The sequence below is a fragment of the Heloderma suspectum genome, chromosome 2 (genome assembly GCF_057233095.1).
Source record: "Heloderma suspectum isolate Gila_16-S chromosome 2, 16-S_ref, whole genome shotgun sequence".
Taxonomy (NCBI): Eukaryota; Metazoa; Chordata; class Lepidosauria; order Squamata; family Helodermatidae; genus Heloderma; species Heloderma suspectum.
The window spans coordinates 255,976,150-255,995,921 of record NC_139459.1 but is presented as its reverse complement, the minus strand read 5'-3'; the positions used below and the strand labels follow the sequence as shown (position 1 = coordinate 255,995,921).

The window sequence follows — 19,772 nt, the reverse complement described above, 5'->3', positions numbered from 1 at the left end:
CAGTGGATGAGATGGCTAGATAGCATCAGCGATGCAATGAATATGAACTTCAGCACACTCCGGGAGAGAGCGGAGGACAGGAAGGCCTGGCGTGCTATGGTTCATGGGGTCATGAAGAGTCAGACACAACTTAACGACTGAACAACAGAGCAATTTATGTTATAAATCAACGTATTGGCTTCTGTGTCTTTGAGTCAATGTAGAATGATATGGGTTTCATTTATTACCCTGATGTGTCCAAAGGGGACTAAAATGGAACGTTTATAGCAGATGTTTAAGGAAAGGCTTTTAATGTGGTTCTCTATGAATTATGGTTCACAGAAATGTAGTATAGAGATATTTGTTGTTTAGCTGTTAACGATGCATTCTGGAGACTTAAATAATTCTTTTTGTTATAGTTCTTCTTGTCTTTCAGTTTTATAGACAACCGAAGCTGTTTTTCTCAGTAAAAAAAGCTATTCCAACCCAGTGAAGAGTGCATGATTTAAAATACAGAATGGAAACGATATGGGTTTGGAAATTGGCCCTCCAGATTTCTATAGGCTGAGGAACTCTAAAGGGCACATTGGCTACACGAGAATAATGTGCAGTGTATCTAGAAGGACTGCAGTGTGTGAGGGGCCATGTTCTTTCACTAAGATGGCTGGAGAAAATGTGGCATTGTGCGATGTGCCCTTGTTAACCTACTTCCTTGCAGAAGGGGCACGGGAGAGTGGTGGGTGGGTAGGACCCAGGACCCAGCTCCATTTCACTGGAACTTTAAATCCACAGGCAGAATCCATTTATTTATGTAGTTTGTTTGCAGCACATCTGGGTATGACAAGGCTCCTTTGGCAGTGATGTCCTATACATGTTTGCTGTATGCTGACTATGGAAAGTGTTGCTGTACAGGACAATCTCACATTTCCAGAGAGGATGCACTGAAAAAGTAAATCACAGAGTTTTCCTCCTGTGGCTCCTCAGTGAGCCTAGTTTGCTTGCTTGCTTGTTTGTTAAGTATGTATTTGATAGTTCAAGAGAAGTATAGGGAGCTATTCAGTGGAGGCTGGTGGCTCCAATGTCAGTGGGGCAGTAAATCCCCTCTGGGTTTCAGTCAGAACCAGTCAGAACTCTATAAGGTGGGGAATCATATACCTTCCAGAGGCCAGATTGTCACCACCACCCCCAGTCTGTGTAGGCCAGCTACATCAAGATTGGAGGCCATGTACATGAATGTAAACTACAGATGTGGCCATTATTTCCCTGGGCTGCTGAAATGGGCAGAAAGGATCTCAGTGCCCAGCCTCACTGATGTGCAGTTGCTGACAGACCTAGCATAGTTTGGCCTCACGTTGGAATAGAATTAAGTTGAAGTAATGCATTTCTCTGGTGATTCAGATGTGTCTGGCTGGAACAATTTTTATCGTTGTTCTCCAGAGAGTGCCTCCTTGTTTTCTTTTACACTGTTGTAAATCAGGAATAATTTTACCAAGAGTTTTACAATCAAATTGAGATCAGAATTTGGCTCACTTACTGCTTATTTCAGGCAACTGTATGGCCAAAAAGAAAAGGAAAATCTCAGAAGCATTGTACTCTTCTCCATTGGGCCTTTCCTTACCCCACTGAATCCATTTGTTTTCCAGTGTTTCCAAGTAATATTGGTAGGGAGAAAGTGTGTCAGCTAAATTTCAGTAACGCTTCCACTCTCCTGGCTTTAAACCACAATTTGAAATACATTTATTTGATGTTCTTGTTGATCACAATGGACTTGCTCCAAGGACAGAGAATTGTGGACAACTAACAGGGACAGCATTCTTCATGCAGCTGTGGCAAGGATATATTAGTTTGCATCACTGTGTCTTTCAGAGCAGAATGATTTCCTGTTCTGCTTACTGGCAATTTATTTAAGCATGTTCAAGAAGAAGAAGAAGAAGAAGAAGAAGAAGAAGAAAGATCACACTTCATTTGATTGCAGTACCTATCAGAGGAAGAGGTTCAATTCTTGTCTTTGGTAGGAGCAAGTGTAAAACTGATTGGCTTCATTAAGATGTAGCATAAAACTATGTTTAGCCCAATGTGAACCAGTACACTTATCCCTCCCACTTAAAAAAAATATAAACACATTTTCTTGTGATTGGAGTAAAATAGATTTCTGTTGGTGTTGAAAATTGTGAGTTCAAAGGAGCTGTTTAGTGTGTTAGGGCTCAGACCCAACTTCTCAGTCTTTTGTGTAGGTTACTTGTCCTTTGCCATGCCTCCCATGGCAACTATTTAGTGGTGCTGCCCAGGACAGGTTCGCAAGTCGCCTAATATGCCCGTGACCCAAAATGGTTGTCTACCCTGGTTAGTCTTATGTGCACTAACCTCAAGTTTGTGTGCTCCAAACTCCCCTCTCTCCTTCTCCAGTGCAGCTGCAAGGAGGACATTGGAAGATTTTGCTTCCATTTTTAACTAACCACAGTTTGTCATTATGTCTGAATCCAGACAAAGTAACTATAGTTTGTCCAGGTTCAGACATAATGATAAACTGTGGTTTTATCTTAACTATGGTTTAGGGAAACAAGCCAACTTCAAACCATGGTTTATGATGATCCTGGCTTGTTTCTCTGAATTATAGTTAAGATTAGCCACAGTTTGTTTGGACATTTAGGGCGCAATCCTATCGGGATAGGCGGATGCCTTCAAACTCGAAGGTGACCGCCTATCCAATGCAGGGCAGGAGCAGCACGGAGGGGATCATCCCCTCCACGTTTCAGCTGCCCTGTATTTGTGGCCAGACAGCTGATTTTGGCTGTCTAGCTGCAGGAAGGTGGAGCAGGGGCAGGGGGCGGACACCGGCCGATGCATAGAAAGCGTTGGAATGGCACTTCCACCCTCCCCGCCACAGCATGCCCCCAGGAACACCCCATTTTTGCCGCTCCGCACTCCTCTTCCAAGTGCAGAGTGTGGGGCCCTCCACACTGCCTACAAGGCAGCACGGGAGAGGGTAGAGGGCTCCGAGGTCAGTTGCCAGGAACTGACCTATCCTGTGGCCGTCTAGCTGCTGACTAGCGGCCGTAGGATTGTGTCCTTATTTATTTATTCCTTCATTTATTCATTTTATACATTTATTTATTTTCAACATTTCTACATGGCCCAATAGCTAAAGCTCTCTGAGCAGTTCACAAAAGTTAAAATGATATAATTATAAACCACAGTTAATTAAAAATGAAAAGCAAAAGAAGGAAGACTGGGAAAGGAGGAGTGCATGAACCTGAAGCTCATAAATGTAACTCTAAACCATAGTTTTAAGTTCTAACTGGATCACAGCTTTGCATGAAGGATATATAAACACCCCCAACTTATACTTGGTAGGATTTTTTTTTCCTTCCCAAAGCAAGTCACTATGAAAACAGCAGTCTGAGATTTTAATATTCAGACTTTAAATATGAACAGTGATGAAGCACTCAATCTATTTCTTTTCAGTAAAGTACAAAATTAAAAATGTAACAATGTTAGGCTTCATTCAAGATGTGTTAAAGCAGTACAACCTTTCCCATTGGTTTCAATAGCTTTTACTTTAGTCTCTGAGAGGTTTATGTATTTTGAAGTTCTAAAGCTAAACAAAAACAACATTAATTTTCAACAGAAAAACTCCTAGGTCAATTTCATAGGCTAAAATGCTTGCATGTTGTATATTCTTACTATTTTATAAATGCCAACAATTTAATTAAATTCAGCTCTAATGTTTGGCAGATCAGGAGTGAAATCCAAATAATAGATTCTAGGCTGTAATGGTTTGCTGTACCTACCAGGAACAAGAAAATTCCCAACATTTTTCAAAATGACATGCACAGGTTTCCTAAGATTCAATAGAAAGTTCCATGCTATGCACAGAATGCTCTCAGATCTTCCTAAATTCACTTCCATGCCCAAAATGAGAAATACAGAATGTGAACCACACCATGAAGTCTTAATTCTTGAGACAAAGCAAGTTGAACAATTACTAGCTTCAGAGAAAGCATATTACTACCCACAGAAGTTACCTTGGTTCAAAATAACAGTAGCCCTGTATATTTGTGTTGAAGAATCCAACGGGGCACTTCCATCCCTGCAGGTTCTCTTCCGCCTTGCCAACTGTGTTGCAGAAGCAGCCCCCGCTGTTTGTGAAATGGTGATTTAGTGCTTCCGGGGCAAACTGAAATGAACATGAACACTTGTTTCTAGAAAGTCAGAGCTTGCATAAAGGAGCTCCACCGACCTGCCTCCTTCCAGAAATGCGCGTTCCTGCTAGTTTCGAGGCTTGCCGTAGGAAGTGCTAACTTTCTCTTGCAATGGAATTGGCAGGACCCACCACTTGTGGAAGGGAACCAGTGGGGTGGAAAGGAATCAGCAGGGGTATAAGCACCCTGTTGGATTCTGCCTCATGTGATTTACTTGCTGATATAAAATCCTGTCTCAGTTCAGATTCAGCTGTGCTGAAGATTGGTAGCAAAAAGCTATACTGCTGTATCATAAACATGCAACTTTGGATTTCTCATTGCAGGGCAGAAAGCAAGGCTTGGTCCCCGAATATTTTAGAAGATGGAAAAGCACAAGCTTACCGAGTCAATGTAGAACCAGAAGCACAGGTATGTGACCCTTCTATTATCTACCATTTTTTCTGTTTTATAAGATAAGGAAGGAGGCCATCTCCTTCACAATATAAAACATTGCTGGGCAGCACCCAATACTGCCACAGCACTGCTGATCGATCTGTGCAATGCTGCTCGATTTTCTGTTGTGCAAGCGGGATCCACCACTCATGCAACAGAAAACTAGCAATTCAAAAAGCGACCCCAGCAACAAGCAGACATGCTTGTTTCCAGACTGGTACAGGTCAGCAGAGCTTCCTTCTGCTAGTTCCACTGACCTGCCCCATTTCAGAAAGAAACATTTCTGCTTGTTTCTGGCTGCTCCTGGAACCACTGGCTTCCCACTGCGCTAGCAGTGTGCCCCAACAGCACACAGGAAGGATTGGATACTCCCCAATTAGCTGAACAATAAATATTGGGTGCATGAAAAGAACATTTGAAAAACAGCTTGTCTGTAGCATTTTTCAATGTACAAGATGGTTCATAATTTGCATTTTATTTATCTTCACTAAAGCATTTTGAGGAAGGGTAAATGTAGCTAATGACCTGTCCAAGATTATCTAGAGAGCTTCATAGACAAGTGAGGATTTGAACTATGCTGCCTTCATCTGAACCCAGCTCTATATTCAGTGTACTACATTGGCCCATTGGGCTAGTTAAAAAAAAATTCTTCATACCATTTGCATGGAATTTGAGCTCTCTATTAGATCCATAGGACGGCTTTTAGAATTCTGAGGAAACAAAGCAAAACTGTGGACTATGAACTCTTCTTGGCCTCTTCTCTGATCCACAACATCTAAATCTCTGCTTTGGATAGTGTGCTATACTGATACTTCCAAAGGCTGGTCTACACATTTCATGCCAGTCAGCATCTGAAATGGCTTCATATAGAGCATCACAACTATAGCAGCAGTGGCACAGAAACTTTCCCCACGGTGGCAGCAATCCACAGAATAATCCACTTTAGACATTTTCGGTGGCATGGTGCTCTTGTCATTCAAAGTCAGTTTCATCTGGCTTTGTACCAAATTCCTGGGGCTGGGGTGTGGCAAGAACAGAAAAGGCAACACAGCATAAATGTAGCAGCCAAGTCAGAAAGGAGGAGATGAAAACTCTTTACATCCTTCTCCCTGCTCCTAGTAACTTACTGTGTTGAGGGAGGGGGAAAGTTGCCGGCAGTGTCATCAGCCAGAAGCAGAGACCTTCCCCCAGTTGACAGTTCCATATGGCTTTTTGCCACTGCCAGGGTGGACACTGAGCCCATAGAATCCCAAAGTAGTTCTGATTCTGAGGAACAGGAGTCGCTCCTGGGAGAGGAGCGCGCTCCTCTTTCCCAGGGCCAACAGCTGACGGAGATTCCTCCCACCAGCATTCCTAGCTTAGATAGCAGTCCTGGGAGTGACAGAGCGGGGGAAGCAGACTTGATGGACATGCGACGCTGACGCAGAGAGCGGCGCCAAATGGAGGGCGCAGAAAGGAGGCGTAGTGCCCGGTTGGCGCGCAAACAATGGCTGCGCCCAGAGGATCCAAGGGAAAAGGGGAGGGACTCTCCCTAGTCCTTAAGTTCAGGGGTCTGCCAGTAATTCCCTTTCAAATGGGGACCAACTGTTCCAACGTAGGGCATAGGTACTCTGTTGCTCATATCTAGTTGCTAACAGTAGAGTTGTTAAGTTGTAAAAGAGGAATAAAGCTTTGAAAAGAATCCATTTGTCTGTGTCTGGACTTGGCTACTGGATTAGACTGAGAGAGGCCTCCAAGGAGCCCTTGACAGCCACATTCCTGGGGCAGGGGTGTATATCTTAGGCACTGGGATACCACCAAGGGGGCAACTCCAAAGGGGGGTGACACCAAAGGGGGATTCCCCTTTGGGGGGCAATGAGGGCACAGGCCAGTCCATTTTTGATAGAGGGAAGAGGGATTAATATTCTTGACTCCTGTTTTGGGGGTGCTTTGGGATTTGCTGACCTGAGTGAGAGTTGGGAACCAGGGTTTGGTTTTGAATTAACCAGTCTAGTGCACAGCTTGAAGTTTGTGGAAATTCTCTCTGTGGTGAAATAGGACTTATCCCCCACACACACACCTTAGAGTTTTTGTGGGGGTGGGCATGGACGATCTGCCTTGAGGTAATATTTGTCATCTAGCTCCTTCACTACACATTTTCCTCTTAGCATGTTTTCTAATATGTCTTCACATGGAGAGCCTACGGTGGCTGTAACCTGCCATAGACCTTGAGGGTGTGAACAATCTGCAAAGGGGGATGGTTAGTAATAGGAGCTGGCATGTACTGAAAGTCTCTGGAGTTGTGGGATCTGAGTAACAAAACTCTGCGAAATAGCAAAAACTGACTGTAGGGAAGGGTGGGTGAATCTGTCTACTTCTGGACTGTGTCACTTTTTCATATTTATACCCATAGTTCTATTTATTTTCTGCATTAATTTTTTACAATTAAAAAAAATCTTGCATACTAGTCCAAGAGGTGCAGATCAGGTCATTTTGTATAGAAATCCATATAGATCAAATTCCTCAAGCATCCCTACTACAGAGAATTAGTGGTGGTGGTTAATCTGGACTTGATAAACTTGATATTGGTCAAACAAAACTACGGGCTCAAGTGAGCATTGAGAATTCCTGATAGTTGCTCTAGTCTCATTCCCAGCAGCCATCTGGAGAAATCTTACGGGGCAGAGCTCTGGCTGGAAGCAAGGAATGTATGGTCTGGCAGCAGCACCAGATGCATCATCTGCTGCTTCAAGAACAGGATCACTGGAAAGGGAGAATAGTTTGCTAACTGGTCAGTAGGCTTCTGGGTGAGTAGGGGAGACATGAACTTCTCAGGTGCAGGGCCAGGTGGCATGTCTGCTTCGTCAGGTGCATTTCTGAATTGCAGTGTTACACAAGAGCACAATAAAACCCTAACCAGGTCAGAACAATATTCATAGGAACATAGGAAGCGGCCTGATAGTGAATCGACCCTTGGTCCATCTAGCCCCGTAGTGTTGACACTGTTGGGCAGCAGCAATCCAGGGTTTCAGTCAGGAGTTTTTCCAGCTGTACCTCGAGATGCTGGGGATCGAACCTGGGTCCTCCTGCATGCAAACCACTGAGCCATACACACACACCCAATTCCATCTACACCAGTCTTCCTCAGCCCGGTGCCTTCCACATGTGTTGGACTACAGTCCCTGTCATCCCCAGCCAGCATGGCCAACAGCCATTTTAGCCTCCAACATCAAACAGTCTGGATGCTTTAGAGTAGGGCTGGGCAACTGTGGCCCTCCAAAAGTTTTGGTCTGCAATTTCCATCAGCTCTAGCCAGTATAGCCAGTGGTGAGGGATGATGTGAAATACAGGCCAAAATCATTAGAGGAAATTTATAACAGTCAGGACAGAATTGTAGTTTTCTATTCACCTGCCTTGGTGTATGTTCTTTGCATATTTTATGTAACAGCCATTGATCTACCAAAGTTCAACAAACATTTCTTATTAGCTATCTGTCATTCTTAAATCACTGTGTGAGAAATTAAACTTTTATCTTATGGTGACAGCACTTTTGGATCTAGAGAAGCACTGCTTAACAGTAAGAGTGGTTGGTTTCATGAAACTGTCACGTAACATAAGCAAGTCTTTTCAGCAAAAACCCTTATTGAAATTAAAAGCTAACAGATGTTTTTAAAGTCATATAAAATGGTTAATTTTCAACATTTTCAACTACAATATTTCCAGGAGAGGTGATACATATCTTCATGTAGGCCAGCTTATGAATCTTTAATGCAATTTTGGCTAGTGCTGCTTCCTATTTCAACTTTTTATTTTATACCCTCAATTGCTTTATAGCCATTCTGGCTTACTCCTGAAAACACATTTGCTCTGACTAGTGTTGTACGTCTTCCTTCCCCATTTTTTTCATCTCAGACCCAGACAAGTCCCAGGTTGTTTTCTCTTCTTGGGACATGCAAGACTTCTTGCTCTCAGTCCATGCATAGGTCAGTGCATGGCCTTTTCCAGGACATTGCCTGGCCTTCAAATTGTTCAACACAGCGCTGAACTGGCACTATTGCCATCTGCCATATGGAAGCGTCAGACTGTGTTTGGACTAATAATTAAAAAATTGTTTGTTTAGCTTAACTCTGACTTGTGCAAAATTGACTTGATTTTTTTAAATAAAAAGGTGATGACATTGAAACAAGAAGAGCAAAGCAATAGCTAGGAGGGGGGACAATTTGAGACATGTGTTCAAACCAGTACCTCTTTAATGAGATGCATTTTTAACTAACTCTTATTGTTTTTACATTATTGAATTCACAGTGCTAGTTCACTTTGTTGGTCTTGTAACGGTAATAAACTATTACTTACTTACTCTTTCATGAGGTAGTTATGTTTACATGGAAAAAAATGCTGAAGTAGACAATCAGTGACAGGAGGGGCTTCCACTAATCCCCAGTCAATGGGTCTCCTATTCTCCATTCAGCCTTTTCTGATCTCCAGGAAAATTTGCCATTTTCATGCTTTCATTTGAATTTTGCTTACTTGTATCTGGTTTGCACCCTGAATATATTAGATCAGTAATTCCTCTTATTCCGCATCATGGCACAACCGTGGTCAATGCTGAATGGTCACCAGTATAGAAAGCAAACAAGACCAAAGGGCAATAGAGAAACAATCCAATCTCTGTTATTGCCTCTGAGCTATTCATTATTAACCTATCTTCTATCTATAGGTTGCCTCAAGCACACACAGACTTTGTGAAGGTTATTATTATCCGGACATTAACAATGTGCGTCGTGCTTATGTTGCTCATTGTATAGCTATAATAAGAAGTCATCTTCCTTATACAGGGAATTAAAAAGTTGCACCAGAAATATCTACAACCTGCCACTGCACACATGCTTCCAACTGCAGTTATTTTTTAAAGGTCTTATCCTCAGGTATCCAAAGAAAGTTGCATTTCCAGCTTACTGCTGAAGAGCTACCATTGTGCAGAACTCAAGAAACTGAGCTGTAAACCAGGCAACCACTACACTCTCAGCCACAGCCCCAACTCCAAATAATCAATATAGGGTTGATAATATTGACCTACCTGATAGGGTTTTTATAATAATGTATGTAAGGTGCTTTGAACGTTCTAAGGCATGTGATTTGTTTCACTATTTGTTTATACGCTGTCTTTAAACACACACACACTTACTTGTGCAAAACAGAGCCATTTTTCCTCCTCTAGAACAGTGCCCCATGCCACTGCAGAAAGGAATTCATTAGTATACATTTTCCCATGCTTTGTCTCTTATAAAATTTTAGTCAAAATGCAACCATATGGTGCTAATAAAAGAATGGGGTGTTTGCTTTCTTGACCACTCACACACTGCCGGATTTGACAGCTTGCTGGCACAGCAGATATTGGAAACTCGTGTTTCAGACTGTGAGGTCAAATTCTGCTCTTGTTAATTGACAGTAGTTGCAGATTTCTGGTCATTAAGGGGAAGGAGAAAAAAAGATTTCTGCAAATGGACATTGGCAGCTTCGTGGATATTCACAAGGCAGAAAGTGGAACAGGGGAGCAGAGGGTTTGACAATACACTGCAGAGCCTTTCATAAAAAGGTCACTGGTTCATTTCCAGTCCAGAATAACAATAATCAAAGATTTCTGGTGAATTCAGCCTTAGGTTTCTGTGGTCAAAGATCCATGATCATACATAAACCAGCCATTGGAATCTGGCACTTAGCTAGCCAATGCTCTTGATTACAGCTTTATCAGGAAGGCCCTGAGGTCCCAAAACCAGTGCAGGAAGCCATGTCCTATTTACATAAAGTCCACATCAGTCTAGGCTCCTGAGGATATAAACAGTTAACCTTTTACTGAGCCAGCCATACCACCCACATAAATCATAAATTTAGAGTCTTTTCCTTTGCTCTTTTGAAGTCCTAGATGACAGTAATTATAGCATTAGTGTCATTCTACTAGTCTAACATACCATTTACCCATGTTTCTTTCCTGTTGGACAGAATTCCCTTAATGGAAGCACACATGGAATCATAAAGTTTAATGCTAGTTATTTTTTATGCATGTGGCTCCAAGTTTTAGCCTTACACAAAGAAGAAACAGTGTTTAATTTTGAGACAACACATTATAGCATGTTTTCTATCCTGATATTCTTAAAGTAGAAGTTAATAAAAGAAAGAGTTATAAATGAGCTATGACATTTTTGAAACAAATGGCAGGTTGGGAGACGCCACAAAGCCATTTAAAAAACAAATTCCTGCTTCACTCATGAAAATTGAGCAAGCCTAATTATCCTTGCATTTCATATGAAAACAAGCACTTACAATACTACATCAGGGGGCTTTATTGACTCTAGCATCTGTTTCACTCGGCTTTGCTAACTGTAATTGGGTACATATGTAGTGAGCATATTTTTAAAAGCAGGGCTTTACCATACAGCCAGTTTTAAACCTTTTCTCATAGCCCTTTAGGGCTGATTTACTTTACCATCTGGAAGCTTGGTGGGCACTTGAAATTGCTGTGCATATTTGGTTTATTTTGGCTGACTGTAATCAGCTTGTGCTGTGACAGTGCTGCACACACAGGATCCATTTTTTTGCACGTAACGGAAAACCATCCTACATATGGATAAGAGTGGTAGTGTGCTATAGGTAGGTTCCCGTGCGTGATGGCAACAGCAGCTCCTCATGGGCAAGGTCCTGCTCATCATGGCCAAAGGATTACAGCAAACCCAAGTGGTTGCCACGCGCCCATATGGTTATGTGAATAGGCTTTTACTCAAGATTGCTTCCTCAGTTGTTCTTCTCTTCGTTTACTTTGACCCACACCCAAAGAACGTACCTGACTTCATCGTAGTTCCCGGTGATAGTAGGGCTTTCATGTTTGCAGCTAATTTGGAGTAAGGCATAGAAGTTTACAGTTATTGCCATCCACATGTCTTAACCGATGGATTTTGGAACATTTGTTTCTCTGCATAAGTGATAATCGGGTGCTCTATCCTGGAATTGCAAGTGGAGTGGAATTTCAGTATCAACTGGCATTGGTATGGAAATGCTCCATGCTGAACCTTCCCAGCTACACCTCATAGTGGTGGTATGGAAAAGATACTAACTATACAGAGTCCAGTTTAAGCAATGTCCATATAAATTTTATCGAGACATAAAATGTAGACCACCATGGACAGTAATAGGATTGCCTACCTTAGGAAACATTTATTTCCTAACTACTGTGCATACCCTAGGAAGGATAACACACCTTGAAGTTTCTGGGTAGGCAGCACAATGTCTTTGTTAAAAGCAAACAGTAAGAGTAAAATCTGAAAAGAACAGTCATAGGAGGGCAATGAGAAACAGCTTAAAACACACTCAAACCAGTGATGCCTCTAGCAGCAACAAACTAGGGTCATCCTCTAAAGACATTAAGGTTGCAATCCTGTACACACTATCCTGGGATTAAATCCCCATTTAACTCAATGGGATTTACTTCTGAGTAGATATGTACGTATAGGGTTTCACTGTAAGTCTTACTAGAATATGGGGTGTGTTTCTCCCCTGAGCTGCTTCTGTCCCGCCAATAACTCCATGGCTTTTTAGTTGTTCTGCCAACATGTCATGAACTGTGGAACCACCACACCAGTGGAGTGTTCCACCAATGGAATGGGACCTTTGCAAAGTCTAGTCCCCCTAAGGTGGCAGAACTCGGGTATAGCATTACACTGTAAATGTTTGATCCAAAAACCTTGGAATGGTTTGCTGTGTTGGTGGTTTCTTTGAACAATCAACTTCAGATCACTGTCAGAAAAGAAGAAATGAGCAAAATGAACTATTAAAGTCTGGCAAGTCTTATTGATCCTGAACATTATTCTAGGTTTAAACAAATACTTTCATTTTTATAATATGACATGCAGAGTGGTATACCAAAAACAGAAGTTTTCAAAATTCTGTTCACATTTATTCAACGAAGTAGATAGTAACGTGCTATATAGTAAACTGTAAAAGTGCTTGCATTTTTTTCAAGTGACTTAACACATCTAAAACCTAAGCAAACTGCTAATGTAATAAAGTTCCCCACACCAGCTTTTTTAAAACAGCATTTGAAAGCTTTAAAAGATTGATCCTTAACAACAATTTTCAAGCATACGTTCAAAACTTTTCCTGCCTTGTTTAGCATTCTAGTTTGCCTCACAAGCAAATGGGTAGCTAATGATATAACAAATGACATTGTTAAAATAGCATTAATGTTCCTTAATAGCTGGAACCTATCTTTCCTGATAATGTGACACCCATCAGTGTTTAATGGAGCAATCCTTTGTCCCCTAGACAGTGTCTGGGGGACATAGGATATTTCATTTTCCTGGATCCGAGCTCAGAGACTCTGAGGGAGCCAGGAAACTGCACCCCTCCCCCCTCCACTGCCTCCTCACAGCCAGCATGGAGAGAACCGCACTGGTTGCTGTTAGGAGCTCACAAATGCGAGTTCATAGAGGGTGAAAGAGGGCATTCCCAGGGGAGGGGGGGAGACTGGAGTAGCAGCCAAACGACAAATCCTATAGCCTCCCCAGGCTCCTTTCCTCCCCGAAGCCTCCATTAGATGGGCAAAAACACCCATCTAGCTTAAATCCAGAGCAGGAGGTGCAATGTGCCTCCCACTCTGCATATATACTTGTAAGCCTTCATGTTCAGAGACTTAGGAGTACCCAGGGCAGATCCCATAAGGATTGCACCCTAAGGCAGGGACAAAAAGATAGCTTAAAGCTGGAACACTTTTGGGGACAGATGGAGACAGAATCAGACTGAGCAAAGAGAGCAGTGAGGTTTTAGTTTGGTTTGTCTGAAACAGTGGCTCTCCAAAAATCTATGGCAGGATTAGCAGATGTGCTGCCTGCTGTAGGAGTCTATTCACTTCCAGTATGTTGTGTTTGTAAATAAAATTGATATTGCAAAGACAACAAGTCTCATTTCATTTATTGTATTTCTATACCGCCTCATAGCTGAAGCTCTCTCAGTGGTTCACAAAAATGGAAAACCATTAAAATACATTATACCAACTACAAAAATCACTTACGTAAACCTATAAACAGATAACACGCATACAAACAACGTTTATCTAAAAACCATTTCAGTCTCCAGTGCTTCCTCATCCAAAGAAAACTAAACCCTGTAGTACTGCCCTTGAGGTTCTCACCACTTTGGGAATTGGGGAACACACATTACTATCACCTTGAATTGACATTAGCTGTACTTCAGTTGTACTTCTGGGCAGATGGAATTTTCTATGCTACAGTGACCTTTCATTTTTCATAGGAAAGATACAAGTTGGAAAAAGTCATAGTATTAATAATGAATATTTATTTGAACTATAAAATATCAAGGAAAAGCAGCATTTGGTGCATAAATCTCCCAAGTGAATTTAACTAAGTGAATAATAAAATGGGAAAATAGTCTACACTTTTCAAAAAACAAAGAATGAGAAAACACCCTGGAACAATTTTAGATTCCCAATCACACGGGAACTGCAGGCTTGTCTGCGGGCTGATTTAATGGTAGAAACAGCTACTGTTATTCAAATCAGCCATGAATGAAAGGAATTTGTATGGAGTTCTCCCATCCCCCACCATTTAAATGGCATTACTATTTTGGAAACAACTAATTCCTGCAGATCAAATTGCTAGAGTAAAAAAATGGCACCAACAAACCCTTAATAGATTTTTTGCTCCTCCCTAACAGTGGTAAATCACATTAAATAATGTGCTTATTGTCAAAGCAGGGGAAATGGTACAATATTGTGATGTTCATACTGGGACTGGCAAGACCACCAAATTAATGCAAATGATGCAGTTAGATGAATCTATTGACACTTCTGGAAAAACTGTATTTGTTCCTAATAGTTCTTGCATCAGAACCTGTATTTCACTGTTTTATACATTTGAGCATTATATTGTTATGAGTACATATCACAAGTAGGGATGTCACAGAATAAAAAAATAAAATAAAATCCATCCGCAGATCCTAGAGTCTACCTTGCACATTTGGGAAAGAGGTCCTGGGACTACTTGCAAAACTACAGTAATAGCCTGAAAGATTGGAGTACACATACCTGTAATCCAGAGTGCTATCTGTGCCTTAGCCACCACCACCATCACCATCACAAAGAAGGGAGAGAGTGAACGTAGAGTTGGTGCCAGCAGCATTATTAGTAGCAATTAGTAGGGTCTAGCAAAACCAGTGCTTGTAAATGGCATTATTGGTTAGCACATAAGCCTAGCTTTAGGGCCCTCTAGTCCTTAATCAGCCAGATCTATTGGAGGGTTTCCTGATTTCAAGTTAATATTCATTAAAATGATCTGTGAGGTTAGATTATTTCCAGACCCAACCCAGTGCGATTTGATAATCCTTAATCATAAACTGTTCAGTTCTGTTTAGTCATGACTTTAATTTTCCCCGAGTGAAGTGCGGTTAGGATAGGATACAAGAATCTCATGCATGTTGGGTTTTTAGTTACAAAATTACAGTAAATTTGTATGGTCTATGGCTTAACCATTTCCTAATCTACTTAGGGCACAATCCTATGGCCGCTAGACAGCAACTGGACGGCCACAGGATTGCTTGGTTTCTGGGAACTGACCTCAGAGCCCACGGTCCAAGGTCAGTTCCTGGAAAACCACCTCCCTGCCCCCTCCCCCACCACCTTGTAAGCGGCATGGATCGTCCCTGGGCTCTATGGAGCGGGGCAAATGGGGGCGTTCCTGAGGGCAAGGAGTGGAGAAGTGCCACTATGATGCTTCCTATGTATTGACCGGCCTTCTCCCTTCTCACTCCGAGGTCCCGTGACAGCCGAAATTGGCCATCTAGCCATCAATGCAGGGCGTCCAGAGCATCGAGGAGAAGATCCCCTCTGCACTCCGCCCACCCTGCATTGGATAGGTGGTCACCTCTGACTTCGGAGGCGGCTGCCTATCCTTATAGGATTGCTCCCTAAATGATAGTTGTATAATGATCTCTCTTAAATCACCCATCTTAATGCTAAATAACTACTGTATTTAAGAAATATAATATTTAAATTAGGAAAAGCATGTTTTCAGCAAGGATGTCTTCTTCTTCTACAATTCCTGTAACGTGAGGACTTAGGTCTCAGTGCAATGAAGCACTAGAATGCATACAGATCCATCGATTAGGTTCAGGAATATATTGAGTTTCCTAAAGTTGGCTGTCTCCTTATAGAGCATTTAATGGTTTTCAGTAAAAACAGTTGTTCCTGAGTATTCCATTCCTTGGTGCTGAGCATACCATTCATCGGTGCCAGGTTCAGACTCTGACAAGTAATGGTATAACGAGCAAAGCCACACCTGGTTCAGTTTTCTCTTCTGTTCAGTTCTAATAGGTCAGGAGAGTGTGGTCTTGGAAACACTAAATTCTAATAGGCTTGCTTGATTACATCATGTATGTTACTATTACGTGTGGTGCAAAATAGAAAATAGGGATCTGATCATTGCAATGTATAGATAAATAGGCATTCATAAATAGGCAGAAACAATAATTCTTTGTGAGATTGACTAAAACATATTTCCCCAGAATAAGTAACTTGGGTCAACATATCTAACCGCTGACACATATGACAAACCCAATAGTCTACCTAGGTCACTGTCTCTAACAATACCTTATCCTCCTTCTGCAGGACTTATAGCAACTGAATATGTAGAAAACTTCCACTTAGTTGCAGGAAGAGGTATAGAAATATTCAAATTGCCCAGATTGTATCCCCAACTGTCTTAACTATTGCACCACTTGAAAGTACATTTTGAGACAGGAGTTTAAAACTCATGGAAAGTTCATATCCTTAATTTTGCTGTGCTTTACCTATGTCGCTGAAGCCCATGGGAGAGATAGCAATATCTCTCTGTTAATGCCTCAGTTGATGTCTCTGTCTTTTCCACATAGTAACTTCCTGTGAATAAATCACTCTGCAGTCATTTTGTACCATTTTAATATAGCTCCATTTGTAACCAAGCAACCAATAGTGTAGGTAAATAATTCTGATCACAGTGTAGTTCTTTGGTTCCTCTTCAGGGAAAATGCATGTCCAAAGTGTAACAAACATTGTCAATTAATTCTTATGTGGCACTGAATCATTTGGAAAATCCCATTATGTATGGACATAACTTGTCTATTAATAATACAGAGGAATAATTTGTTTGGAGTCCCAGATGAGAAAAGCTGTTCTCATGGAAGGTTATATATCCATGACCATCTGATTACTAGTTAAGCATTTCCATATTATTAAGAATAGTATCCAACCCGTTAGGGGCTACCAGATGCACAATATTGTATTTTTAAGGTTTTTAATCTTTGTAAACCTCCCCAAGAGCTTTGGCTCTTGAGCGCTATAGAAATTTAATAAATAAAATGACAATGAATGAAAATATAATTTATAATTATGAATACAGTTTATATATTATTTGCATTAATTTATATTAAGGCTTTTAAAACCACAACACCAACCAGCAGACAAATAGCCATTTAAAATAAAATGGTGTAGTGTACCCCTAAAGCCAGTTAAAATGCAGGGAAATGTTCAGTGCAAAGAGATCGTTTCTTTTTTGAAATAGGTCAAATATAAATTAGAAATCTAGCTGTTGGAACATTGCTGTGGTCAATGGACAGTCCCCAAGCTAGAATGCATACAGGGTCATAATCCCAGCAAACATTGCAAGTCAGACACTCAATGTTACAAAAGTCACAGCAGACAAGAGTTCAAGATTCACGATAAATCCAGGCAAGGAAGTATTCTAAACAACAAAAATGTTGTTGTCAGCAAAGGATCTTCAGCCTGTACACTAGTTTAAATACAGAGGAGGGGCTTCTAAAGCCCCTCTTCTGATTATCTATCTTGGGACAGAAATCTAGCCCATAAACTAGAACAGGGCGTCTCTGTTCTGCCCTTTTGACCTGATGTCTCATCCTGGGTGACACCCCCGAAACCCCCTCCCCTGCAGAGTCTTCCTCCTGTCCGGTTCCCACACTCTCAGGCTGTAAATCAGAGGACTCATGCAAAGCTTTATCTTGCAGCTGCAGCTGAAAAGGAGTCCTATCCTCCCTCAGCCTGCAGTCAGATGGGAGGCTAGGCAGAGCCATACTCTCAGGGCCTAAACTCCCCACAACTGTACTGGATTCTAAATCGTCCTGGTCTGATTCCCAAACCCGGTTCCAAAATTGTAGGGCCCACAGTGCCACTTGGGCTAGGCCCAACACATGCTGGCTCACCATGGTAACCCAGTGTTTCAAAACATTCTGCGTTTCCATGATGTGCGAACCAGGCCAAAGAGACTGGGCAGTTGTCCACGCTGTAATTTTAAAACTTTGCTTTCTCACAAGACATATCTTGAGATTTTTCAGGTTTCCAGATTCACATTGAATTCTGAATAAAAAGTACTTGATGTATGTAGTATTCCATGAAATCACAGCAAGGGCCAAAAGAGAGAGAGAGAGAGAATCAAAACAACTCCATTTTCAGCAATAGCTGAAAATATAGATTTCAGTAAATATAGATTTCAGTAAACCAATTTACTGAAAACATATATTTCAGTAAATATAGATCTCAGCAGATCAAATATAGATATTCAGTTTAATATGACTACAGCATTTATATTTTAAGAACTGACCATCTACTGGCCTGTGGTGAAGCTTGTAATTTGGGCATTTCATTAAGTGGCTGTCAGAATTTTATTATGTTAGGTTGTTGGATCCTGACAGAGAGTAGAAAAGCTCAGGAAACCAGGTTTAAATATGTATTTCACAGGGATTAGGAATATGCAGATCTGTTCCGTCTGTGTTTTGCAGCTTGTCAGGTGTCTTTTGTTTCATCATCCCCTCATTGACAGAATTGGATTTTTCTTTTAGGGATGTACGAGAATTTGTTCCTGTTTGTAAATCATGTAACCCTGTTCCAACTCTGAACATGAGTAGGAATGCAAATCTCAGGAAATTTCCACAATTTCCCGAACTTGCATTTGCATTTGAAAGTGTGTGCTTCCACAAGCCTGTATTTGCGTTAATGCACATTTGTGCGCACACGCCCCCAGTAAACAACCGGTCTGCAAGTCCACACAACTCGGAAAAGCCAATCCACTGCAGAATCCACATGTCAGATCCATAGAAATCCAAACTCATTTGAATCTATTGCAGATTTCTCTGATATCCATAATGGGGATATAAGTAAAATGGATATAGTGTTGTGTAGAAATGGAATAGAAAAGTCCTTATGAAGCTGAAAACTAAATTTGGGAGACTAACTAAACATGGCAGGAAATATACCATAGATTGGGGATCAGAACTAGATTTGACCAAAGCTAAATCCCAGAGGAATACCAGCTGGTCCCTCAGTTCACAATATAATGTTTGTGGAGGAAGCAGTGGTTATCGCAATAGAACTTTCTGGCAGTTTGCTTTCGGAGTGGATGTAAGGCCTGGACAACCACCTGCCGCCATCCTCTACTAAAGCTGGCCCGCTTGAAAAAGTAGCCCTGCTCAGCAACTATAAACTGATCATTAGCTCAATTTCTAGGCAGGAACAAGCTTCTGAACCTTCTTGATGACATGAAAACTGCCCCCAAGATGAAATGCTCTGTTCGTAAATAGATGTTGAAAGTCCAGCTTTGGAACAGCTACTGTTTTGTTTTCATTATTTGTCTTCAGTTTGACTTGGCATGTCATGTTCCTGAAAGGATAAGCAGACAAGATCCAGAGCAGTGCTTGCAAGACATGCAGTATTTGGCATGACTCAGTGCATTTGGAAACTAATGTATGAGTGCAGGTCTGCTTGGATTCCATTATGTTGATCTAATATTGCAGCCTTTTGCTGTAGACATGACAGATGACTACAACTGGCTAGTCTAATGTTGGAGTTAAGGGGTAAGTGACAGACTTATGCTCATGATGCTTCATATGATTGATGCCACTAAATACCTGGAGTGGAGGTAAAACAATTTAGGACACATTCCCCTATTCACCACTGTTGCATAAACCAGACTTTTTTCACTATCTTGATTCTTAGTATTTTTGTGTTCAGTCAGTGAATATCAGGATTATACATAATTTTTTTCTGCAGTATTCTAGGCATTGTAGGCTCAGTGCAGAAAGAAATTGGCCTAATTTGGACATATGTGTCATGACTTAATAAATCAAGAA

General features: G+C 41.3%; 1 protein-coding gene across 1 annotated transcript in view; it reads left to right on the top strand.

Moving 5' to 3' along the window:
- The window catches only part of PDLIM4 (PDZ and LIM domain 4), a 99,261-nt gene that overhangs the window by 28,422 nt on the left and 51,067 nt on the right, over positions 1-19,772 (top strand). Inside the window, exon 3 of the mRNA XM_084838845.1 lies at positions 4,505-4,589. Within this exon, the coding sequence (XP_084694971.1) occupies positions 4,505-4,589 (85 nt within the window). The remainder of the gene's footprint in view (positions 1-4,504; positions 4,590-19,772) is intronic.